This window comes from Tachypleus tridentatus, chromosome 13 (assembly GCF_004210375.1).
Source record: "Tachypleus tridentatus isolate NWPU-2018 chromosome 13, ASM421037v1, whole genome shotgun sequence".
Taxonomy (NCBI): domain Eukaryota; kingdom Metazoa; phylum Arthropoda; class Merostomata; order Xiphosura; family Limulidae; genus Tachypleus; species Tachypleus tridentatus.
The window spans coordinates 155,363,445-155,391,040 of NC_134837.1; the positions used below are offsets into that span (position 1 = coordinate 155,363,445).

General features: G+C 31.4%; 1 protein-coding gene across 7 annotated transcripts; it reads left to right on the forward strand.

The window, feature by feature from the left end:
* LOC143236633 (ras-related protein Rap-2a-like) lies at nucleotides 1-22,875 on the forward strand. Of its 7 annotated transcripts, none has more exons than XR_013019633.1 (5): nucleotides 1-156; nucleotides 8,096-8,263; nucleotides 14,146-14,694; nucleotides 16,204-16,323; nucleotides 18,361-22,875. XR_013019633.1 is itself a non-coding variant. In XM_076474976.1 (5 exons), exon 4 carries the CDS (start codon nucleotides 14,147-14,149, stop codon nucleotides 14,687-14,689), a length of 543 nt encoding a protein of 180 aa, XP_076331091.1. In that variant the 5' UTR covers nucleotides 44-156; nucleotides 6,493-6,696; nucleotides 8,096-8,263; nucleotide 14,146; the 3' UTR covers nucleotides 14,690-14,694; nucleotides 18,361-22,875. The 7 variants fall into 7 exon arrangements, 6 of the variants coding, with proteins under 6 accessions (XP_076331089.1, XP_076331095.1, XP_076331091.1 ...); XM_076474976.1 differs by lacking the exon at nucleotides 16,204-16,323 and adding an exon at nucleotides 6,493-6,696 and having other exon boundaries at nucleotides 44-156; XM_076474978.1 differs by lacking the exon at nucleotides 16,204-16,323 and adding an exon at nucleotides 6,565-6,696 and having other exon boundaries at nucleotides 54-156.
* Nucleotides 22,876-27,596: the final 4,721 nt, after the last annotated feature.

Here is a 27,596-nt window from a genome sequence, read left to right on the forward strand (position 1 = left end):
TGCGACAATATTTGCATGAAAAAAGTACAGGTTTGTGGTAGACGGCGTGTTATGCATTATGACTAATCAAGCAGGAGAGTAAGAAATTGGGATTACAATGGCAAACAAGTAAAATTGAATTTTGAATACTTCATGATTTGTATTTGAAATGAATAGGTAAGATATTCTTGAGCTCTATAAAGCATATAGGTAAGAGTAACTTACTATAAATGAATTGAAGGCAGTTTCTTTTTTTTATTTTGTTTACATTTAAATTTTAGTGCTTTCTTTTAGCTTGTAATTTTCTCTATTTCAGTTTCACATATTTGACTATTTCAGAGTGGCAACGTTGCAAGTGACCTAATCATATGTTCTGCCATGTGAATTATATGTATTAAGTTAGTCTTGAATAAAACTAAACAAGTCGGTGTAAAAATTTAATTTTGAGGAGCAAAAATATTGTTAACTATCACTATCGGTATACTACTGCCAAGCAAATCAATAGTTCTAATCAACTCTGTTCTGCTTATTATTTAGAGAGTAAGCTGAGATAGTCAAACACTGAGAATTCTTTAGGTTAATTATGAGTAAGCAGAATTTTAGAATGGGAATTGGGCTTGTGAAGAATTATATTAGGCAGCTGATTTCAGAATTATGAGATAGGAAACTTATTAAATTTTGTGTTCCCTTAAATTTTTATAAAGGAATATACAAACATTATACCTCAACCAGAGCACTTAATTTTAAGGGAAAAATATTGATGTAAAAGATATTTTAATTTGTGAAATTTAAGAGAAAAGTTGGGAACCTCATAATTGATGAATACCATGGATCAGAAAACTTTTATCCTAGAGTTCCAAAGGAACTAAGGTTTTATTTGTGAACCACAAGCTAATATTTTTTGTATATCATTGAGCAATAGAGGACTATTAGAAGATTGGAAATAGGCAAATGTTAATCCAATATTTAAGGGAGGTGTTTATTCAGGTAGTTAGTTTTACATCAGCATTTGAAAAAGTTTTGGAGAGTGTGATCAAAGATCTATTGCAGAGTCACTTAAAACAGTTTGATACAGTGTCAGAGAGCCAGCATGGTTTCACAATGTGAAAATCTTGTTTAACAAATTTTCTGATATTTTTTGAGGATATCACTGCAAGATTTGATGAAGGAAATACTGTAAATTTGGTTCACTTTGGTTTTCAGAAAACATTTGATAAGGTGACTCACAGAAGACGTGTGCAAAAATTAAATCTGTGGGTGTGGAGGAATCGTTATTAAATTGGACAGAAAATTGGAGTGGAGAGTGGTTGAAGTTGGATCTCATTGGATCACAGTTAAAAGTGGTGTGCCTCAGGACTTTGTGCTAGGGCCCGTGTTGTTTTTGACATATTAATGAGACTGACTCTGGAATGACTAACAACATATTGAAATTTGCAGATGACAATAAGTTATTTGGCAGATGGTGTTTAACTATCCAAAATGCAAGGTGATGTATGTAGGTTTTCACAGTTAAAGTTATTGTTACAATTTAAATGGGAATACATTAAATACTGTGGTTGAAAAAAATCACTTAAATCATCTAAATAGTCTATTGTAGTTAGAAATTGGGCTAATAGGATTTTAGGTAGTATTTATAAAAATATTGAATACAAGAATAAGGGATATTATTGTTTCACTGTATAGATCAGTTGTAAGGATTCACTTAAGAGTGCCATGTACAGTTTTGGTCTCCCTTCCTTAAGAAGGACATTGAGTTGTTGGAGAAGGTTCAAGAGAAGACCTGATAGGATTATACTTGAGATGGTGGGATTGTCCTGTGAGGAGAGACAAATCTCTGATATACTTGTTTTCTCTGGAGAGGATTTGATTGGAGTGTTTAAGATTATTATTGGTATTGATAAACTAGGTTTAGCAGTGAAAACAATAAAAACAAGGTGTCATAAATTCAAATTTTGGCAGCAGAGGAGTCATCTGCAGTTTATAGAGTAGTATTGTTCAAACCTGATGGTTAGTTAGCTTTTGGAATGAGCCATCTTCAAGAGTGGTAGAGGTAGAAAATACGAGTTCAAGAAAAAAATAAAGAAATGCATTAATAAGGGGTGGTTATAGTTGGGACATTCTTGTGGGCTAATAAACTCATTTTTGCCCTTCTAAAATTGTATGAAATTTATGACAGTGGAATACTGACTCACTCAGTCATTCTTTTGCTTTGTTTTGCTAAGTCTCCATTGACTCCATGTGAATTATGTAATTGTTAATATGCATAAAAACTTTCATAGTCATAGACTTAATTCACTATTATTTTAATATAAGCTTGTGTACAGTACACATAGTACAAAGTAATACAGTACATTTTGTGAATGTAAAATCATATAGGAATGGTATTAGCAGTGCAAGAAATAATGGAAATAATAATATTGGGATGATATAGCTATACCTAGATCACCCCTACATTACTTTCAATATTAAAATTTAACATTGCATATAAAATGTGCAAGTACAAAATGGTTATAAGGTCATTTCATTTAACTGACCTCATATAGAATCACTAGTAATAAAGATGTTTTGACTTAGCTTGCATTCCTTTGTACATAAGTCCTAGGATTTTAGTCACACTACCATAACACTTACCTTGATATGACTATGATATATTGATAAACATCATACCAATATTTAGAAATAGATAACTTCAACTGCAGTAATATTGAGTTCAAATGTGTATTTTACAACGTAACATGAAATGTTAATATTGAAAGTCATGTATGGATGATCTATGTATAGCTGTATCATCCCTATAGTCTTGTTTGCATTCTTTTTGACACTGCAATCTGTACATAATCTTATGTACAAAATATTTTTAATTAGTTGCTTTGAGACATTTTTTTTCCTGACTGAAAGTTGGAGAATTCTATGAATATATTTTATAAAATTCAATATTATATGCATTGATTTATTTTTCTAACTTCATACATAATGAAGGGGTTGTCTCCCCAGAGACACCAGCTGTTTAGTGTGCAAAAAAGCATAGAGTATTCTATATTTTAATCATCAAATGTTCACCTATTGACTGCTAATTCCTGTTTCTCCCTGTACTTAAACTTTTTAAATGAACACCAGCTACTGTCACTAAGCACCATTGTGCATTGCCCAGGAACCCACAGAATAGATTTAGGTTTCAACTGATGTCAGTAATAAAGTAGTTCTAATGTTATCTAAATTAAAAGAAATATGAATAATTTGGTGGGTTGGTCACTGTCCAGTGGTATTTTATTGGTGGTTTCTGGCCTTGCTTTTGAGCATGTTGGGTAGAGAGACAAATGAAAGTAATTTTAAAAGCAAACAAAATTAAATAAATATCATATTGGATTAAGTTCACAACCAGTACATCTTCTACCACCAGTTCCAAAGTCACATGGGACAAGATTTGAAAGGTCAGTGGGCAATATGATTGTCCCCCTCTCAACCTTGTTCTCTGATGGCCAGGAAGTAGCTGATACTCTAGGTGAAAGCTTTTGCTGGGAATTTAGCACTTCTGCTTTTTCCTTCATAGCCATCAAGACTCGGGCAGAGCATTCACCTTTTTCTTTTCAAGCTGATTGTCTCTATGACTATAAAGGTCCATTTATACTGGTGAAACATAAACTAGCCTTTCATTGGTTTAGCATACATCAATTGGACCTGATGATGTACACTATGAAATGCTGTTCCATCTATCTCTTGCTTCTCTTGCTATTCTTCTGATTGTTTTTAACCAGATCTGGCAGAAGAATGTTTTTCCTGATGCCAGGCTGTTGTCCCACCTTTCTCTAAGCTTGGGAAGAATCCCAAGATTCCTTCAAACTACCTTTCAACTGCTTTGACGAGCTGTCTCTGTAAGACTTGGTGAGGATGGTTAATGCCTGTTTTGTTCTGGGAATCAAACAACCTCCTTTACCCACCCAGTGTGGGTTCTGATGACAGGGCTCCACCATGGACCACGTGATTTGACTTGAAACATCAGTCACAGAAGCCTTTCTCAACCAACAACATCTTATATCAACATTCTTTCACATTGAGAAGACTTATTATACAACATGGAGGTATGGCATTTTATGAGACATATATATATATATATATATATATATATGGGTTACTTGACTATTTGCCTATTTTTATTAAACATTTTTTAATGGACATGCGATTCCAAGTTCATGTGGGTTTGACACTTTTCCGTTTTTCTCCACAGGAACTTGGAGTCCCTCAGGGCTGTGTTTTGAGTGTCACACTTTTCAGTATAAAGATTAATGCTATCATTGAAGAACTTCCTCGTACTATTGCAAAACTGGCTCTATGTGGAGGACTTTCACATTTCATCTCAGTTGTTGATCATGAGGTATATTGAGTGGCAGCTTTAGACTGCCCTCAATCAATTACTAAAGTGGACCACAACAAATGGCTTTAACTTCTGTCTCTCTAAAACCATTTGCATGCACTTTTGCTGCCAATATGGTATTCACCCTGATCTTGAACCCCGTATCAGTGAAGTTGTACTGCCTGTGGTCCCTGAGACAAAGTTCTTGGGGCTTATCTTTGACCGTAAGCTAACCTTTATACCACAAATCAAGCAGCTACAAGTCAAATGTACAAGAGCATGAACACCCTCTATGTCGTCTCTTCCACCACTTGGGGAGCTGATCATTGTTCTGTGCTAAAAATATATCGTGCTCTGATTCGATCGAAACTTGACTATGGATTACTGGTTTATGGCTCTGCCACGACCTCAGCCTTAAAGAAGCTGGGCCTCACTCGTCATCAAGGACTTCTGCTTTGCACTGGGGCTTTTCCTAACTTCAGAGTTTATACATAGTCTCACAAACCTTCTTTGCACCTCTGCCGTTTGCAACTGTCTTTGCTGGGGTTGTGTTTTTCTACCTCAGTGGACCATACTTTTCAGAACAGACAATCTGCCATTGCTCCTTTTGGCCTTCATATCCAGGTACAGTTGGATAAATTGTGTCTGTCCTTGGATAGCATTGCTGTATCCACTGGTCAGCCCATCCTACCATGACTTCTTACAGTCCCCAAATGTGACCTATCTTTAAGTCATCCAAGAAAAGCAGACACTTGTGATTGGAAATACTGTCTGTTATTTGCTAAACATCTTTCAAACCATCCTCCCATTCCTATTTATACAGATTGTTTGAAATCAGGTGACTGTGTGGGCTCTGCTATTGTTTGTTGTGGTTCAGTGGTTGCATGCAGAATCCCCTCTACCGCTTCTATGTTCACTGCTGAACTGTATGCCATTTCTTTTGCCCTGGATCACATTGAAGCTAAGCAGTACTCAAATTGCACTATTTATACTGACTCGCTTAGTTCTCTACTGGCCCTGGAATTGCTTCATGTTAGTTCACACCATGTTCTTGTGATGTTCAAAATCGACTGCCCCATTTCTCTTTAATATCTACTTCTATCCAGTTTTTCTGGATACCGCGCACGTTGATGTTTGCAGGAATGAGCTCACAGACACTGCAGCTAAATCTATCTGCCATGGCACTATCACTGCTGTGCCTGTTCCATACATGGACTATGGTCCTGTATTCAAGGCTCGGCTCCATGCCAGTTGGTAGTCGACTTGGGGTGAGCAATGTGAAAACAAGCTTTTCCAAATAAAATCCTTTATTGGACTTTGGGTGTCTTGCTTCCATAAGGATCAGAAAGATGAAGTTGTTCTAACTAGACTTGTCATTGGTCACAGTTTTTAAACTCATCATTTTCTGGTATCTGGGACTGATGTATCAATGTGTAGTCTGTGTAACACTGAGATCACAATAAGCAACATTTTACTGTGTTGCCATCATTATGACTCGCAACGACAACACCATTTTAAACATGTTCTATCCCAAGGTTTATCCATAATGTTAGACAGTGTTATTGGTGATGGTGACACTGTTCACCTTGGAAATGTTTTTAGTTTTTTAAAGGCCATTAATTTTTTTAATGCTAGTTGTTTTTTAATTTATACATTAGACCTTTTTTTAATGTGATTCCCTTTTAATAATCAAAGTCCATTTAGTTTGATTTGAAATTAGAAAATGGCTGTAATGTCAAATAACTCTAAACCAGGACTGGAAAGGCCAACTTAAGGTGACTAAAACTGCTGTTTGAACTACCTGTTAGTCTTCCTGGCGAGTTATAATTAAAATGTTGCTACAAGTCTTTTAAAACTTTTATTACTTTCTGTAAATGACCATAACATCAAATAACTCTGAACCAGAACTGGAAAGGCCAACTTCAGGTGACTAATGGTGGTTTTTGAACTTGTGTTAGTCTTCCTGGCGAGTTATGATAATTATAGTTATGCTACAGAAAGTCCCTTACAGCTTGCGTTACTGTAGTTTTTCTCTTAATGCTGTAGACTAGATGTAAATATTGGTTTTATGCCTTTTATGTTTTTTTAAACTTTGTTTTGTTTGACCTTAATTTCCTTTTATGAATTTTACTAAATTTCCTTTAATTTTAACTTTTTACCAGATGTTTGGCACAGATAGCCTAGTTGTTTTGTGCCATAAAACACCAAACTAACCAACCAACCTCTCCCCACAGTACATCTCTTTTTGTGAGGAGAGGTTTCTGTACATTGTCATAGTTCTTAACTGTGGCTCACAAAAAGGAGGCAAGGAAGAGTGGGTGCTGTTACATACAGGAAGATATTTCAGATCAACATTGGATTATTTTGTAAGTCAGGTGTATTTGTAGCAATACTGGTGAAAACAAAAATTGATAGTGTATTTCTTATGAAGAAAAATTAATTCTTTATATGCATCACATTAATTAAATTCCTTATAATAGCTAGTTTACATATTTCAGGAATGAATTTTTGACTTGAATGAAAAATAACAAGTGTGCATGGTTATTTGTTGTCTGTAGTATTATATGTAATACTTGGTGGAGCAGTCAGTGGAGAATTCGCTTGTAGAGAGCTTTTATGAAATAACGAATGTTACAGTACACGTTACTGTGATGTAGCTGTATTATTTCCTCAAAAAGTTTGGAAACGTTCTAGATGTACTTTGGTTTAGATGTTCAGTCAGAGTTTTCCTAAAGTTCACGGGCTGGTTAGAAGAAGGCCTTTGAGAAATGTCTTGACTCTGGAACTCGCAAAAACATAAGTAAATTTGAATGGAGTTCTTGAGAACTTCAAAGTTTTTAGTTTCTTTATCATACAGGTATGTTCCTTGTAGAAGACAAGATCTGACTCAAGTTTCTTTAAAGTTTCATAAGACCATATATATTCCTGTTTGAAATAATTCTGAGCATTTGAAAAGGTTAAGGAACTAGTGGGTATGTGTGGTATCTCCTTTTTTAAAGAAAATGAGACTACAGTTGTCACTATCGCATGTAATTTATCCAGAAATTGATATAAAAAGAGAGGTAAGCAGGAATATTTGCATTATCAGTTACACAAGGATCATTAAAATGTAGGATATTAAATTCACTGTTAAAAATGTGTTTCCAGTATCATTAATTATGGTACTACTTAATAATAGTGATCATAATGAAACAGAGTGGAGGCCATAAAATTTATCTGTTTGACACCATGTTTAGAATGTCTGGATATAAAAAACAACTACTTCATAGTGTTGGTTGAACAAAATTGAAGCTTATTGTATTTACAAAGCTGCCTTAAACCCCTATACACATGTTTATGGAGTAAATCAAAATTTCAGTTTCAACAAATTTTCAATGACATAAGTGACTTTTCTAGACAAGCATACAGAAAATGTTAATAACCCCTTATCACTAATTTTTTCACAGAACTTTCTGTGGTCCCAATGATTTCTTTCTAGCACTGGAAATGATAGCAGTAGATATATAAAATGGACAATATATTATTTTGAGCATGTAATTTGAAGATCTGATGAGTAATAAAATTGAGTATACAGGCTTCGAATGCTTTTGCCAAAGTATGAATACTTTTTGTATTATTAATCTTTTCTAAATTACCATAGCTAGCTAGTTTATGTATATATTGATTCCAACTTGTTTTTAAAAAATCAAAACTTATTATATTTGTTAATAAAGTAACTTGCTGGAAGCTTCAAGTCCATTGACAATGTTTTTTCAATATTTACAGGCACTTAGTGGTTGAAGCATACAAACTAAAGGAGCAACTTATCTGAACCATTAGAGTCTTGAATATTTAGTTGATTGTTCTTCAACAGCTACAGTGTTCATAGAGATGTATTATAATTTGAGGTTCAACAAACATTTGAAATGACAGAAGGTGGTTACCAAGATACAGGTATGCTCAGTAAGGACTTTCCTCAGGTCAAGAAGTTTTAGGAAGAAAAAAGTCATTAAAATACATTTATCTATTAAGTATTTTATTAATAAAAATAAGAAAGTGCTTCATTTAATCAAGCTAGCTCAATGAAACATATGAGAAGCTGTTTTCCTTTCTGATGATGTTTTAGTCATTGCCTTTTCAACTTTTGCTTAGTTAAATGTGTATTTTATCTGTTATGCTAGATTTATTTGAGATTTAAATTTAGTGTTTAACTGTCATATTTACTTAATATAAATAAAATCTTAATAGTGATTGCCAGAACTGGGCAAATAATTGATACAATCAGTTACCTATGAGAATTGGATTTCATTGGTTAGTGTCACATAAAGTAATCAGTCAAAATTGATGTCATGAAAATAATCAACTGGTGTTTACAGTTGTTACTTTTACAGTTATTCAAACTATTGAGTTATAGAAATTATAATTGAATCTATTAATTTCACCAAAATAATCAAATAATTGAAATTACTATTTCCACTTACCCCAATTATTGGCAACATCTTAATGTTCTCTGATTTGTTTAATAGTTAGAACTGTTTTTCTCATTGTAAGTTTTTCAGAAAAACAAGAAATTTTGTTAATAGTGTGGATCAGTTTATCTTCACTTCCCAGATTTTATTTTTTAAAGAACCTTTTTTAGTGTTTTGTTGTATATGGAATAGACTTTGAAGTTGATAAGGGTAACATGACATTTTTGTACAGTAGTTCACCCTATGTACTTGTAAATGAAATAACTTCATTATTTTTATTTGCATTATTTTGAATACATGTTTTCAAATTATTTAATAATTCTGTGAGATTTAAAACAACTTTTTTAATTTAAATATCATTCATATTTAACTGGTTTCTTTTGTTTTATTAAAATAACTTCATTCTTTATCCTACATTGTTTCACTTTCTAATGTCCATTTTTCATGCCTTTGTCTCTTTCTTAGTACTCTGTGTTATCTCTAATCCTTTCACTTTATCTCTGAGCCATTAAGTCATGCTTTATAAAAGTTTTTTTTGATGTTCATTTTCTTTTCTTTTTTTCACCTCTTTAGCCTGTATTACTGCCTTTATCACTCCTTACTTGGCTCCTTTAATGTTGAGTCAGAATGTTCACCTCATTAATGTTAACTTGCCTCATTCTTAACTCCATGATCTTTACTCGGCTTCTGTTCTTCACACAGAGGTTTTTCTGACCCAAGGCAGCTTGGCATCAATCACTGTTATTTACTTTGATTTCTTATCTTACTCAACCTCACTCCTTTTGTTATTGTTTCTAGCCCTGTTCAATCCACATTTCCTTTTCCTATTCCAGCTTCCTGATCTTTTTTCTTCCAAACCTCCCACATTGCTGCATCATGGCTGTCACTCATCTATTTTGACAAGTCTGGCAAATTAGAAGCCTATTTGTTAGCTAAATATGTAGACCAAAAGGTAGCAAAGTTTTCTTCCCTTCTCCCTATGATTAGTTTTATTTTCAGTGTTTCAAAGATGTGGTCTTGGATCTCTTGGCCAAAAACATCATTATGAGTACATTTATCTTCACTCCAAGATATTACTCTTGTCTTTTAGGTGCTCCCAAAAAGACTGGGCATTGAATTTAGTAATTGTAATCTTTTAATCAGTTTCTAATTGTTCCATGGTTCCATATAAAGGGTTTCTTCCCCTCTGATAGTCATTTTCAACCAGTCTGTGGAAAACCAAAGTTACTGTTTCAGGTGATTTTTGTTCATTAGAATCTAGTATTTCCAGTTTCATGCTCTTTCTTTTGGCATTGAGTCTTCTTTTTACATCTTCAACCCATCTCATGGGGACATTTGCTCACCATGTTCATGGATTGAGGCTGAAGTTCCATTATTACATGAATGATTGGATTCTCCCCCTTTTTTGACAGAACTTTCTCTCACATTTACTTCCTTCTGCAAGAGACTGCTCAGCTGTGCTGCTGGTTGACCAATATTTGGTTTATCTGGGCATATTTTTAACTCTCATCTTAGTTTGGCTTAACCTTAACCACTTTACCTGCAAGCAGCTGAATGTCTTGTCACCAAGATTTTTGCTTCTCATTTACATCTTGCATGTGAAGTTCTCTCAGTTCTGAAGACTGGCTTTCCTGTAAACTACTCTTTCCTTTAGGCTATATACACATGCACCTCCTTCTGTGGTCACTGCATGACCAGTGTATCTTTTCTCAGGATTTGTTGTTCTTGATTGTGAGCCTCTCCTCTCTGCAAGGAATTACCTTGGTGGTTTTACTATTTCAATATCACAGTGAATGTCCTTTTACCACCTCCCTTATCTTATCTCAATCTTGTCACAGATTCTTCTTTGTCAGGTTGGGACATGTCTTTGGACAATAATGTGAATTCAAGTGTGTGGACTTTAGAGGAGGGTTCATTATACATCAACATTCTTGAATGTCTTATCTGTTGGGAAGTTTCTATTTCCTCCTTTTTCTAGTATATATTGATTGGTTATAATTCACTCTGACAATTATGTGGTTTTTCATATCAACTGTTAGGGGCCCATTGGTCCATCTTTTTGGGTTATCATTGGGTATGTCTTATAACCTGTAATGTCTTGGGGTCTTTGAAAATGATTGTCTCTTAGCTGAACTGGATTCTACTCACAGGATAGTTGCTCCACTCAGGTTTTTGTTGGGTTTGCTTTCAAGCTCTTCAGCTTCTAATGCAATAAAAAGAAATTACAAAGATATTAATGGATACTAGTTCAAAACATTAAAGAATAATTTGTATTTATAAAGTGCTTTTTCAAGTGACTAGAGAAGTAGTCTTACTGATAGACATAAGATCAGATACTTCATTATAAATACTGCTGAAATGTAGTGATAACTTCATTTTAAATCAATATTCAAAGATGAAGGTTGAAGTAGAGCTATAATGCTTATTGTTACTGTTAGTCTTATTTTAGGTAAAAACCTTAAAGGCTATTGCAAGTATATACATGTTATAAAAGGTTAATAAGACATTTAACAGAAATTTTGTTAACATTTAGATCTTTTGGGAAACAATATTTGTTTTCAAAGCTAGGTTTTTTAAAACGAAAGAATCAAAGTGCCCATTTTCTAGACCTTATTTATTTGGTTCTACTTGTAGGATTTAACTGTTTGATACCCACATTTAATTTTTTTTTAACATTTACAGTACCTTAATTTCTAATCCTGTACTAGGTTATCCAATATTTCATAAATTAAACAGAAGTACATTATGCAAGATTTTTCATTAACATTCAAATGTTTATTACAGTTACTGCCTGTCTCAATAAAGTATAGGCTTACATGGCTAGAAAAATGCATGAACTGAAATGAATTCATGCAAAATAATATCAAAAGAGTAATGTCATTTTCTGTTTATTACTTATTAATGCTGTAAGCCTTTTATGGACACCAAATTTAAAAAAGTGTTTTAAAAAAAATCTTTTATTTTTGAGGAACCATTGACTCACTAGGAGTGATTTGGTATCTCAGAGACTAAATATGCTCCTGATATTTTTTACATTGGTATTATTACTGACAATTGGAAGATTAACTTAATTAGTATCTGTGGGGAAGAAAAAGAAAAGAATGAGGGAGGATCCAGGAAACTATCAAATTTCTAGTTAATGTTTTGCAATGTGTTGTAAAAAGTAATTTAGAAAAACATTTGTAGAGTTGACATTTAACTAATTATTTTCACCAGTACCATTTTAGCAAAGGATTTTCATGCCATACCATTTTGTGGAATTGTTTTACAAGGCAGAGCCATTGCAAGTTTCAGATGAAGTCATGTGGGTTGATGTTGTTTTTTTAATTTTTGGAAAAAATTTGTAAATTGTATATTAAGAGATTTATGGGTAATTTAGATGCTATGGGTTTGGTAAACATTAAGACTGATAGAAAATTGGATTTGTCATCCATGTTAAATGTATTAATAAAAGGTAATTTTTGTGTGTAGTAGATTTGATAAATTTCTATTTAAAATGTAGGTTAAAAGTAAGTTCTAATGATGTTAACATGTTTTACACGCATGTAACATAGAAGAATATCAAGTTACTTGTCTTCCTTACATATGTAGTTGATGCAAATGATTCAATGGCATAATCAAATGCTTAAACTAGCATACATGCAATTTTTACATTTAGTAGAATTGAACTATAGAATTAATTTTACTAGGACTAGTCAAAGTAGTCATGTAGTGTAGTTGCAAGAAAGACAGACCTCGTGAAAAGAAAAATAGTTGGAAGTATAATGTTAAAAGAATTGGTGTAAATTTGAAAGAAAATAAAACCACGTATTAAAACAACATAGGAAATGCTGGGTTAAAGTTGTATGCCTACTTTTGAGAGTGCTTACCATTAAATAGATGCCAAACAAAGAATAATATTTAGAATAGTTATTTGTTAAGTCACTTCAATAGGCTTATGCTTATGGATTTAAATATATGTTCTACAGATGTGGCTTTGCATGGCCAGATGGTTATGTGGCAGAACTTTTTGTAATGTTTGTTTTGTTTAAAATGTCTTGTACTGAGTATTTATACAGTCTCCTGCAACATAATTGGAGAAACTGGCATCTGTTGCAGGAAAAATTCTTCTGTGAACATGTTAGTGATTAAAAGTATTACAAAATAAGAAATCAAAGCTGAATAGTTGTCCAGTATTTTGGATTAACTTGCAGAACAACCATTTAAACTCAATTTGAGATAAATGTTAAAACCTTTTTAGAAAGTAAATACAAAAACTTTAATTAATGGGTAAAAAAAACATCTGTAAACAATAATAAACACATGTATCTTTCTTCTTATAACTAAAAGCTTAATTTTAAAGGTTTGCAGTTAAATTTATTATTTGTTAAACTCAGATCACCCATGATTTTCCACCATGTCATGGTTCAAGTATAAAGGTGCTTCAGTAATTATTTATGAAAATTACACTTTAAAGTGTATTTATGACCCAATATATCTAACTACAGTGCTCATGTATAAAGTTGCTTCAGTAATTATTTATTTTTGAAAAATTGCACTTTAAACTGTGTTTTTACTCTATATATCAACTTCAGTGGCTCAAAACAATAAATGGATTATTTGAATTTGTAATATTATAACTAAAACAAATATAAATTATTGATTGTAAGTTAAATTTTAGTAAGTTGAAACATTAGGTTTGTCTTCTAAGTGTCCATATGTGCACTTTTTAAAGATTGCATTGGTTACATTTTATTTCAATGCCTCCCCACTTCAAATCAGTGTTGTAAGTAGGATTATGAATTTCATCTTGAATGGCATCTCATAAACATGGGGCAATGGGCCAGATCAAAATCTCCTAGGACTCAAGTGTAACTCTCTTTAATTTTGAACAGGTAAACACAGAAATGGCACAGTTAGTTAGCACATGCTGTCACTGGGTCTTTGTCAAGCTCTTTCAACCAAATAAGTTGGTTGATTTGTGCATGGCCATTAAAAAAGTTTTGTAAAAGCTATAGTTATTTCTTATTATTCATTTAATTTTACTTAAATGTAACTATCACATTGTCAAATTAACTCTTTTGAAAAAAAATGGGTGGGTTTTTAAAAGTGTTTGTGCTGATCGGTTGAAAAAATAATATAGAAGCAAAATTGAACCATTCTTAGGTTATGTAAAGAATACATTAAAGTATATAAATATGGGGGACTAAAAAAATTCTGTCAGAAATTTAGTGTATAAAACATTACTACTAACACATGGTTATTTATAAACAATGAATTTGGCAGATATTTTTTAGAGATAATTTGAAATTTTGTGCAGATTTCTTTCTTAACACAAGTTAATTTTGATTGCCTGATGATATTTTATTTTTGATGTATTGTTTTTAGGATGAGGGAGTTCAAAGTTGTTGTTCTTGGAAGTGGGGGAGTTGGGAAGAGTGCTCTCACAGTTCAGTTTGTATCAGGATCATTCATGGAGAAGTATGATCCCACAATAGAAGATTTTTACCGAAAAGAAATTGAGGTGGACTCTGCACCTTGTGTTTTGGAAATTCTAGACACTGCTGGTACTGAGCAGTTTGCCTCCATGCGAGATTTATACATAAAAAATGGACAAGGATTTGTTGTTGTGTACAGCATCACTAGCCATCAAACATTTCAAGACATTAAGAACATGAAGGAACAAATTATGAGAGTAAAGAATCTAGAACGTGTTCCAGTGATTCTTGTTGGAAATAAGGTAGATCTTGAACAGCAACGAGAGGTAAGCAGTATGGAAGGAATGTCTCTAGCCCAACTTTGGGGATGTCCTTTTATGGAAGCTTCTGCCAAAAACAAATGCAATGTGAATGAAATGTTTGCTGAAATTGTTCGTGAGATGAACTTTATTTCTGAACCAGAAAGACCCAGTCATTGTTGTGTGGTTCTCTGATGCAGGTGGGTAGTGTGGCAGTAAAATTTACATTAGTATTTATTTTTAAGTATAGAAAATTGTTTTAAATAATACTTATGGATTGTGAATCAATCATTCTAAAGTTTAACTCATAATATTGCAAAGACATTGTAATGAGCATACCTAAATGACACAAGAATTGATTTTGTCTTGTTTTCTATATCAAATAGCACTTATTTTCTAAATGTTATATACAGTTTATGGCATTACAGGTTCATTCATACTAAGGATTTGCATGAAAGCATCAATAATCATTTGTGTTATTAAAACCTGTATTAAATATTAGGTAGGAACAGTGTGTGTTTCTTAAAGTAATTACACTGGTATTGAGCCTGAAGTCTAATATTGCTGCTTATGTTTAATAGTCTCCCATTAGTACACTGAATTTGCTGTATTATCAGTTATGTAATATGTCTAATCTTTATTCCAGTTAGATTTTGAAGGCAGTTTATTTAATTTTACTTCAAGTTTATTTAACATACAAAACCTACAATACTTGCCAAAATACATGTAAAGTTAATTAATAACACAAGACAACATTATGAGAATAAACTTGTATTATAGTCTTCAAATCATGCTGTGGCCACATGATGTTTGTTATATGAGACACAAAATAAAAGGCATGGCTTTTATTGTAATTTAAATTCTCCTTTACATAAACTTCTGCATCTCAATTTTTTTGCAAAAGTTAAAACTGAAATTGGGTGAGATTCAAACTCATTACTACTGGAACTTTTATGCCAAATAAACAACACTACATTAAATGCCTGAAGTTTCAGTTTTTTGTATCACTGATTATTGGCATATCTGTTCTTTTTTGTTTTATATCCTTAATAATTAGTAACTTGAATTTTTAGTTTTCAGTAGTGAAACTTCAGTTGGCAAAAAAAGTTCAAAAGAGTTTCAAATCTTAATTTTGCCTAATCTCAGTTTTTGTACCCAAAGAAGTTATTACTAATCATTTCATAAAAAGCATTGCAACTGATTTGTGACATTTAATGTTTTTACTAAACAGTATTGGTAGTTAATAGGGGATGGTTTACAAAGTATTATTTTCTTGGGTTCATCATGTTAATGGGTTTGTGGTTGAAAACATCACTAGTGTAAGCATATCAAACTAATGAGTCAGTGCATACTAGTCATGATGAGTTTTAGTTTTATTGTGTTGATTTGTCATATCATATATCCTAACTTTATTTTTTAGGCTTAGCTTACTTTTGGTTGTAGGTTAGTTTTGTGAAAGGAGATCAATCTGTCAATCAGATGTTCCCAATATGAGTTTACACCACATTTGTCTTAGGTTGAATATCAAAAGTCTTGTATTTTGTTTTTTGGAAGTAATAAATATGTTTGACTTTTTTATGACTTGATTGGAACATTAAAATATTTTTTTTGCACAAGTTGCAGTGTAGGAAGTACTATATTGTAGTACTTAAACTATTATATAATTTATCCTCTTGCTAATATTTCAGTTTTTTAAATCATATTTTCAGGAATAGTTTCAAACAAATAATTTCAGCTTTAAAACTACTACAATATCTCTGTGCTTTGCAAAATATATGTGCTATTGGAGACTTGGAAAATAGTTTTCTCTGTTTTGGAATCAGAGACTGGTATGTATTATATAAAATTTGTACTGAATAACTGGATAGCAGTAACAATTTTTAAACAACTTATTAGCTCTATATTTCAATCATACTTTTGTTTTGTAGTCTGTTTATTTAATATTTCTTGTACTTACTACTGTGACTGGTTGTCAGTACTTATCTTTACATAATACTGTTTGTAATCATCTTTTAATTTTATTAATGAAACATTCCTTGAAGTCAGCAAATATTTGATTTTCTAATACTGTATGTGTATATCAAAAAAGGATAATAGATATGGGTAAGCTAGTATTTTTAATCTTCAACCTTTGATGGTATGGTTAGTGATGTGATTGAAAACTCCTGATTGTGTTTGATTTGTTGTAAGTTATACATTATCATATTAATAATTAAGGTAATGAAAAATAGTTCTCTCCCTGCCTCCCTAAATTTCATGAGAAAAAGTCCTGCACCAGTATCATGGAAATAATACTCAGAATATTTCAATTAATGTACATGTATGTGTAAATTTTGATTTATGTGAGGTTTAATTCCCTGCAGTGAATGCAACACATAGCCTATATAGCTTTGTTCTAAAACAAGCAGAAAACATGTTAGTGTACATCATGATGGACTTAATTGTGGAACTGCAGTGACAGTGAGCTACTAAATGAATTCATTAAAGTATTTATTTTTGTATTAGATGCCCCAATATACTTATGTAGTTAATATGAGTAGTGTAAATATTCTGTATCATCAAACATTTAACATAGAGGCAAAATATTTTGTTTTTGTATAATAGATTATAAAAATCACATTCCATTGGTTTCTGGAAGTGACTTTAGAGGTGCTCCATATGGTGAGACTTGTATAAGAACAAGAAGGAATAAACAACTGTTATTCTGTCACTAATAGTGAAAGGCACAATACTTTGTTAAGTTTTGGAACAACTGACTGACAACAAATGCTATGAATACCCTTTGTATTGTTGTAGTCCTACAGCAGTTTGCCTAGAAAGTTAAAAAAAATGGACAACTTTAGTCATTTGTCCAAAGTCACATTGCCCACAAATGTCAGTGGACATTGTTGAAGTTCCTTATACCAATAAATTCATCACTACTGCAATAGTGCAAATATTGTCCAAGATGTATCACATCAAACCAGTTTGTTGTGGTTGACTGTACTTTAAACTTCACTTGTTTCTCTACAGTACACTTCATTCATGATTGAAGGGGAAAAATATCCTAAGGATTAGCTGTGTACACATTTCCTAGATATTTTATTATCTTGAGCAGTTGCACATTTGTATTGTAGTAGGACCAACTAGATGTGCACATTCACATAGGATGATGTCCACCCATTTTATATCTAATACCCAGTAAAAATATTGTTCTTACATGCTTTTGGTGAGGATAGGGTTCTCGATCACCACTTCCATTACGTCTGTCCACCAGTCTTTTCACCTCTGTCTTGCCATATGCTGGATGTGGAATTTTCTAAGGATGGACGTCTTAACTGTTGTAACTCAACAATCATTCCTAAGTGTAATGATACCATCAAAATAGATGTTTGGGTAGTTCTTGTGCAGATCTTGCTATCCTATGCCACTGTGGTAATAAATTCAGTAACTGAAACTGACAGAGGCAGTATTATACTATCATCTCTAATGCCTCTTTCAGAAACCAGACAAGCACACTTCTTGGGACCCCTTACACCTCTTTATTTCAGAGACTGTTTTACATATTTATTTTGACTATACAACTACATCCTTTTTAAAAAATTTTTTAAAATGATGGGTGGAAAAAGACAACCACAATATTAATACTGGCTTTAATTTGGGTTATCTGTAAGTTTTTATTCAAATGATAAAAACTGCATAACTTCAAATGTTTACTTTGATGATAATTTTTGTGTTATAAGTTATGGCTGACTGATCAATATTACCCTATAGATTGTTTATTAGGTTTCTTACTTTTAAAACTTTCTATTGGTTAAACACCTATGTATATAATGTATATTATTTTGTATTCATTATGTGGTTAATGATAATTTTTCTCTTCAAAGGGGAAATGGATGGATGGCGTAGAAGATGCTTACAGGATGAAAACTGAGCTGTGCCTTCCATTAGGGATTGAACCAACCAGAGTTTGACATATAGTCACTGTGCAATAATTCATTGCTCCTAAGATTGATACTGAAATGTTTGAAAGATCTCGTTAGTCATTTTTTCTTTTCACATGTTCACTTTCTAGAGTCAGCATCTCCTCAAAACACGTGCTTTGCTTTATGTCTGTAATAATTAAAGCACCAGTGTGGGTGCATATTGTATGAAAACAAATTTCAAGCAAAACATTAGTGAGATTTTTTCTAGCCAAATATCCAATTCAAGAAATTGAGAATGAGTTTTGGAACCCAAAGAAATCTTAGAGTGAAGTAAGGAAATTTATTGTACCTTAAAAGCTGTTTTAGACAATATAAGGTGCTGATTTTTATAGACATTTTTGAAATGGAAATTTATAATTTTTGAGGATCATTCAAAAATTATTATGAAGCTTTCTGAAGATAACAAATCTGTCAACCATTCCTCAGTTGAAGAATGTCGTTACAGTAGCAGTTTAGGCTATTTCTGGGGACTTAAGTGCTGGCAAGTTCACATTTTACAGCATGTTGTGCATGGATTTGTTTGGCAGACTTATGATGACCTGGTTTTGGAAATTTGTAAAAAACTGTGTTGTAAAATGTATTTATAATGCCCAGACAATATGAAAAATAATTTTTCTTAGTATAAAGTTCATAAAACCTAGTTATATATTGCTTTAGACAAAGGAAACGAGTACATATGATAACACATTATTGCTGCTTATGTGTAATTTGAAAATAAGTAAGGGTATTGTAGGTGGGATAAAAAAAAAAAGAAAAACCTCAAGTGTTTGCTGTATTTCAAATTTTTCAAAAATATAATGTGTATTGAAAAAGTAATCAAAACTTTATTAGGATTTTAAATAAGACTTTTAAAATGTCAGACATTTCCACGTAAAGAAAGAGATTTAAAAATAAGAAAAAATACTTTTTATAGCAACAATGGCTTTCGTAGGTTAAAAGGTAAAACTTTTCATATGGCTCTTTCAGGTGAGAATTAAGGTTATCTTGGTAATAAATGTAGCATTGAAGACAAAGCTTTTCATCTTTAAACATTCAGACAAAAGTGATGTTTGCTATTTTACGTGGTGCATGAGATTCAAAACCTAATTTGAGACATGATATAAATGATAATCACATCCAAGTGTGTGTGTCTGTCTGTCTTTTTTGAAGACAGTAGAAGAACATACAGTAAAGTAATGATACCTAAAGGTGTTCTATCAGAAATTAGTTTAGCTATAGCATTTGATCAAAAATACTTATTAGACATATGTGCTTTTTATTGAATTATAAAATTTCAAACTTCAAGTGTTTTAGCACTCTTACTAAAACTTCATCTGCAAAAGAGCAGTTCCTGAGAAGTAAAAATTGAGTATAGGTCTTTTGTTAGACAAAAATATTTTTTTTTTACTACATCATATGAAGTTTAATCTGTGAAAAATTAAACCTAGTTATTGATCAAACCCAAAGGTGATTGCCAAACAAGTTCATGCAACAATGAAGTCTGGTATAACCTAAAACATGTATTACTGTAAATAATAAAAATATTTCCACCTTAAACTAGAATATAATTTTAATGTTGGAAAAATTGTCTTTTTTGGTAATAAGAAATGAATGAAGGTTTATAAACAAAATATTTTTTACTCCTGACCTTATTTTTAAATGAATTTGAAAATGGTGATCTTTGTTATTTGTTTAGTTTACAACTACACATGTAAAGAAGTAAGCTTAATCTTTACAGTTACAATTGAAATAACACTATCAAAAAATTTCTGGAGAGAAGCATTCATTTAATTGGTTCTTCAAAACTGTGATTGTAAGAGTCAATACGAAAGTTTTAAATTTGTTTAAATTTAACAGAATTGGTGCTGCTGTGTGTATGATACTTTCATAATTGTCATTCATAATCTATGTACGTTGATGTTTAGAGTTTGGAAAATTTTCGTCGGGTGATTGAGTAAGCAGCTAACAGTTGTTATAACAACTTAGGCTTTTCAGTTTTCTCATTCCATGGTCATGTTTCTGACTTCATGGACATCAGTAACAATGCCTTAGCTTTTCAAATTTTGACTCATCTTTTTAGGCTTGTGTTTTTGCTGTTTTGATTTCAGTAACTTTTTTATGTTAGAGGTAACATGCCTTTGATGGCAATAACTGGATCTTGTAGGTTGAGGTAATTGTAATGTTTCTCATTACATAGGAGGTAGCAAGTGAAGTACATATGTGAGCTAGTGGTAATGTTACTACATTCTGTTAAATTAGTGTTACAAATATGTAATGTCAAGGTAATCTGATTTTTGCCTCTTGAGATGGCGATGACACTTTACTGTTTACAGTGGTGGTAACAGTCATTTCTTTTGAGGTGGTTAAAAATAATGTGTGTTTAGGATGTGGTGGTAATAGTAATTTAAAAAATTGTGACAGTATGTTACATTCATAATACTATACTAAAAGTTAAGTTAGCTTGATGTAATAGCATCTCACTGTTTGTTATTGAACATTTCATAAAATGGCTAAAACAATTACAGCTGTAATAGGATATTCTTCTGAGCTGTTTTCCATAGTTCAGTTCACAAATTTTATAAACTATTTAACACTTAGATATATTGAAGTAAAGATGTTTTTATCATACTGTCTAAATCAGAATTGTTTTATTTAATATCTGTAAATTATTTTTGTATTATAATATCTATTATATTAGAAAATTTATATCTCCATATACAAAAAAAGACATTATTTTATCAATCATAACTTGATAATAATTTATGATTAAGATTTGCTTACAAACTCGGGTATAACTAGGACATTTGCATATTATTTTATAAATCATATAATAAAGTGAGAATGGTATGTTATGTTTGATTGGAAATATTTTCAAGATTGGTTTTTGTATTAAAATTAGTTTTTATGGATTTCAGATAAGATGAGGTTATGTTATCTGTAGCATGTCAAAATGGTACCATTTTATTAATGGTATTTTATTTGTAAAGATTATTCTAGTAATATTTTAACACTTGATGATAGCAAAGATTTGCATAAATGTTGTATTCCAGATCTAATTACCTTTGTATAAAATACTGGACTTAAAATGTTAAATTACTGTTTTGTTGTTTGTATGTGTTTTGAGAAACTTGTGGCCAACCCAGAAAAATAATTCATATTTTTTTTATCTATACACAGGTACATCTGGTAATATTTAAAATTGTAGTAGAACTTCATAAGAGACATTAAACTAAATCTTAAAGAATTTATAACAGAGGCATTTTTTATAACTTTATTCGTGTTTGTTTTCTTCCTATAATCCTTCTATGGTTAATTCTTTAAAATGTGGTTGGTCAAGGAAAAAAAAATTCCTAAATGACATGTACCCTTTGATATGAATCATCTTTAAAAATCATGATAATGTAAACAGCTTAATAAACAAAATTTAACAGCCTAAGTTGAAACAAAAACAATCTTTTTGACAAATATCTTAATGTTTTGGCCAGTTTTGTGGAATACTTTTAAATCCTTACTTTTTCTTATGTCTATTGTTATTCATATAATCACAGAATAACTTAAACTTTTATTTGTTTTTTCTTTCTGTTAAAAGGTAAGTAATTTCTTCTCATTAGTAAACAAAAAAATATTTGGAAGAATGGGATGATAATCTCCAGTTAATGAAACCTGAAATAATGCTGAGTTACATGGCATAACAATGGAGAAGTTAGAATAATTGAAATGTGTAGTAGAAAAAAAAATAGAAACTAAATACTAATTTTAAAAATTAAGAATTTATTTCTCAAAAGAAGAAAGTGGTACAGGCATATGAGTTGATAAATAATCATTGGAATTGAGGAGAGAACATTAGTAAATTAAGATATTAAAAGATAAAAAAATCTATTGGTACTTAAAATGTGTGTCAAAGGTCAGTATACAAAAGAAAATGCTTAGTTTAAAAGAGAATCAAGGTTTTGATCATTGCCATAATTGTGGATAATTAATAAGCTGCTAGGAAATGGAATTTACATGCTGTGTGAAGTTGCTTGCATTGATGAGTGGTTAGAAGGTAAGAATAATTATCAAAAGATGGAAGTATGTGGTGATAATTAGTGAATTTATCTACAGTGTCAATATAAACGTGTATATGGAATTCTAAGAGTATAATATAACAATATTTCTGAAGATTGTATATATTTAAAAATTGAAACTAAAAATGCTTTACCATCATAGCCTTACAATAGATTTTAAACCACAAGATTTTCAAATATTAATTCATCTTAAGACTTATGTATATCAATAAGTGTTCTACAAAACAACTGAAGATAAGTACACAAATGTTTATTTATGATTCCTTTATAATTTTCATTCAGGATTATTACATTCTTAGAAATGTATTTGTTGTTTGAAGACATGAAAAAAGTCAAATCCTCATTGTATTAAATTGTATTGTACATTTTAGATGTGTTATGTCATTTGTTTTAGAAAGTAAGTTGATACCCCTGTTATAGTTTTAATTTAGCAGACAACAAATTGGTAGTTTAACTTCAAATATTGGATAGTTGTACATTGTATACTTTGGCCTAACACATTTTTGAGATTGAAAAATTGAATGATTTTTCATAATTGATTCTAAAGCAATTTATTTTGTTTTTTAATCTGTGTAATATGTAACATTTTCGTATTTAGTTTTGCAATCCTTTGTGCTGTGTAATATACAATTTAGAATTTTTTTAATATTCATTGTAATCATGATTGTCATTGCAGTATAGAAAAATATAGTAAATATTATATTATAATATCAGGGTGTATATATTAAAACACATACATGCATAATTAGTTTACCTCTTAAAATCTTTCATTATATAGCTTATTATTTTCAAGTACATCCTTTACCAGAAGGAAGTGTGCTTTAAAACTGACAAAATGGAATTATTCAAAGTAATCAGTCTCCCAGTTGAAAAATCACTATCAGTTTTCTACCCAAAATGTAGGATTTAAAACATTATTAAAATGTGTCGTTGCTAGCTGGTTAATCATGCACTGAAAGAGCAAATTGCATGCCTAAAGTGAGAGCTGTGGTACCAAAGAAACATGTTTAGCACTTTAATATTCAGTTTGTGACAAATTCCTTACAATTTGTCATCACTGCTGTACTGCCAATGTAAACTTGTGACTGATCTTTCTGAAGAGCAATATTTGATGAAAGATATCTGAATAACACAATCTTTTGAGGGTAAAAGCTATCAATGTTTAATGTAGAAGCATTAGCAAAACTAATACAGCAATAGCTTCTAAAACCACACACCAAAACAAATAAAAGCAATGTCTTCATCCTAAAGGTGAAGACTATGGTTATGAAAGAGAACACTCATTCCCGAAAAAGCTATTGGTGGGAAACTGGGTTTGTATACCATAGTGCCATTAAGAGAATAAACAAGGTTTTGAAGTTGAAAAATGTTCACAAGCTAAAGCTCAAAAGCTTCAATTCAAATTACTTAGTGAATGCAATAGATGCAATCATGAGAAAGATCGTTAAAAAAACTAGAATCATACCAATCCTCTTTTGCCACAAACTTGTGAAGTCCTCCACTGCAATTCATATGAAGTTTTGTACCTGTGGTTTGCATAGACCTGGTTTTTTTGAGCTTTCAGTCATGTATGGTAAGAGTATTTCTGGAAATCTGTTGAGTTGTGTGATAAAAGATTGGCGTTATTACCCTTGGAAGAAGCTTAACTGAAGTTAAAGTGTAAAGCACCAGTTGGATAACCATTAAAATAAGTTTGATCACGATCATTATGAAAGTTACAGTTCCAAAATCAACACAGGATTTGAAACATTGTTTTTACAAAGTGCAGTTAACTCAGTAGGAGGTGTTTATGGTCTGCATATCTTACGTATGTAAATGTTATCGTTTTTAATCTGGTTTAAATTATTGTAATGTTGCATCAGGACATACTTTTTTCAAATTGTTTCAGTAGATTAATAATAAGATGCTTTTGATAATATTACATGTTTACTTTTTTGATATACAAATGACAAAAAAAATGAAGTAGAATCAGATGTGCAGCAGATGAACTCCTAGTTAATAAGAACACAAAAGGTGACAGTTATATCTTCCTTCCACTTTTAGACATTTATAAAAATTGTAAAACATCGTGTATTTAGGACCATTAAATATAATATGTAAATAATTGCTAATAGAACTGTTCCGACTTTATTGTTTTAGGGACTAAGTAGCAATGTGTGGCTTTTGCAGTTTAAGTTGCAAAAAATAGGGTCTTGTTTGGTAAATGATGAAAAATGTAGTAACTTGAGTTATTAGAAAATATCCTTACTAGAGATACCTAGATGTTCAAGCACTCATCTGGAATGCTCTTTGGAAGACTCATAATTGGTATACTACACAGGAATAAATTGCATTGAGTTTTTCTATAATGTGGACTGTACTATGAGAGGTAATTTGTGCTAAGTTTTATAAGGCAATAAACTTGGTGATTTTTGAGTTATTGCACCTATATATTTTAATAGCTACAGTTATCTTTCCTATGTCATTTTTACTATAATGGTTGTAGTATATGTGAGATCAAAATATGTACAATTTAGTACCATTTATTGAATGTAAATATAAACATTCGTAATTTCACACTGTGCATTCAAAATTCAGATAATTATAAAAATAACTATCGTATCTGGAACAATCATAAATGTATCGCAGAACACGATTTAAAAGTACTCTCCTTACAAGAACACCACTTTCAATGGGATTGTAAAAGAGAATTTGATAATAGCTTCATTCTCATAGTTTGTAAATATGGTATTAAATGTATAAAAACATCACGTCAACGCAATCTGACTTGTTTTCTCGCGCAATACTTTCCAGTAATTTTTTTTAAAGAAAATGTGAAGATTTTCTAAGTTTTAATAAGGAATGAATGCTATAATTAGTAATTACTAGCATAAACGGCTATAACAGAATTGCGTTTCTTCTAATAAACTTAAATATCATCTGAGGGGCGTCAAAATTTTTACCACATTGTTATCTATCTGCTTTTTATTTTTTTATATAAGCGTTGTAGTAAATATGGCAAATGTTCAACATAAACAGCAGTTTAATCAACAAAAATGACCAAAAATACCGTTAACAGTAAGATATCTAACTGATGACAGTTTGTTCTAAACATTATAGTCAGCTTGCTTTGGAGAGAATTCTACACAATGGATTCGGGAACTCAATCTGGAAATTACAACAATGGATATAGTGGTACAGTATTGGAACTGACAATAATACGATCTTGAAACTTAACAGATAATATAATGCAACGTTGGAGCTATAACAGATGCAAGAAAAGCAGCTATGAAATTATACGGTTGGATGCAGTGACTTAATCTTGAATCTATAATAACGGGCAATAGTAAAGTCTTAAAACTATTACATTGGATGAATTGGTGCGGTCCTGAGACAGTACAGTTAAATATAGTGATTTATTTTTGAAACTATAACAGTAGATAGAGTAACACAGAAATTTGGAAATGGGTATTGTAAAATAGCCTTGAAATTGTAACGATGATAACCTCCTAGTCAGTGCTGACACCAATATATATAACCTCTGCTTTGAAATACTATGAAGCATTTTGCCGGGACAAGCATGGTTGTTTTCGAGATTTACTTGCTAACAAGTTTGTCTGAAGTAGCAATGGATTCTGACTCCCTATAGCTTAGATGGATGATCGAGTAATCTTAATGTAATGTAAAAAATGCTGTCCTAAAATCATCGATTTCCTCAAATTAATGAAGTATTACATTGTCTTTGCTGACTCGTTTTGATTTACGTACAAGAATGGACTTTATTTAATGCAATAGTGCTACCTTGAAAATCACTCTTGTGCGCTTTAATACTAATTTCTGAACTTTTAGTCCTAAGCATCAAGTGTAATGGTGGAAACAGTGGATGTACTGTCACATAATTGTTCTCACTTTTATCTCTGGTTACACTTATTCTCCCTAAGAAGCAAGTTGTTTGTTGCTGTAATGATTATATATATATTATTCAAAGTATTTTTGTAGTCTTTAGTATCTCATCCAAGATTTTTTTTATGAGGTGGCCCTTTAATATCTCGTGAGTTTACAGTACCATTAACTTGATCTTTTTAATGTGTTTTGGTAGTCAATATATGCGTAGGTCGTTCTTTTATTAGTTGCATGATCATATCTTCAATTGCTTGTATCACATCCATTCTGAATTTCAGTTGCATGCAGGTAATTTCTACAGTCAGGAATAATGAGATAAATTACTTCATTTCATTTTTTCTTGAAACTGGCAGTACTTCTACCTCATTGTATATTGTTGGACATGATTTTACTTTGCAGATGCTGACTTCCTGTATTGTTGGACACCATTTTACTTTGCTGGTGCTTACATCCTGTATTGTTGGACATGATTTTACTTTGCAGATGCTGACTTCCTGTATTGTTGGACACCATTTTACTTTGCTGGTGCTTACATCCTGTATTGTTGGACATGATTTTAATTTGCAGGTGCTGACATTCTGTATTGTTGGACACGATTTTAATTTGCAGGTGCTGACATCCTGTTCTTTTACGTGTTTGCGTTACCGTTCAGAGAGCAGATGATGGTTATACGTATAAAGTATTTATTTCACAATTTGCTTGCTATGAAATGGTGGAGAATATGTTTGATAAATGTTTCTCTCTCTCGATAAAACTGTAATGAAGGCATAAAAACGGGAAGTATTTGCATAATTTAATATCGTGTTAATAATGAGATAAGTAAAACAGCTGTTGGATTTATTTAGGTAAAAGTATTAAAATTAATAAAGTAGATTTATCTCTATTAACTTTGGAATAATCTATCTGTTAAACTTAAGTAAACCACCTAGCTTCAAAGTGATGGAACAAGAAAAATTAGTGAAAGATGTTACATTTTGGAGCAACAGACAAAAAATAACTACGTTTGTATAAATGAAAAGTGATTAGGTAAGAATATAACTTATTTATTGAATTTCTCAAGTAAGGAATGGTGGAGGAGAGAGTCAATCTTATTTATGATGATTATTAACAGCAACACAGAAGATTTACTTATTTCTATATAGTGTGTTTTTCTTCAGAAGAGATTTCTTTTTAGTTTATGTAATTAAACTTACGTCTCATAAGGTCATG

What these genes read in the sequence shown, in the direction of transcription:
- LOC143236633 (XM_076474974.1), top strand. Translation starts at nt 14,147, where the DNA reads ATGAGGGAGTTCAAAGTTGTTGTTCTTGGAAGTGGGGGAGTTGGGAAG.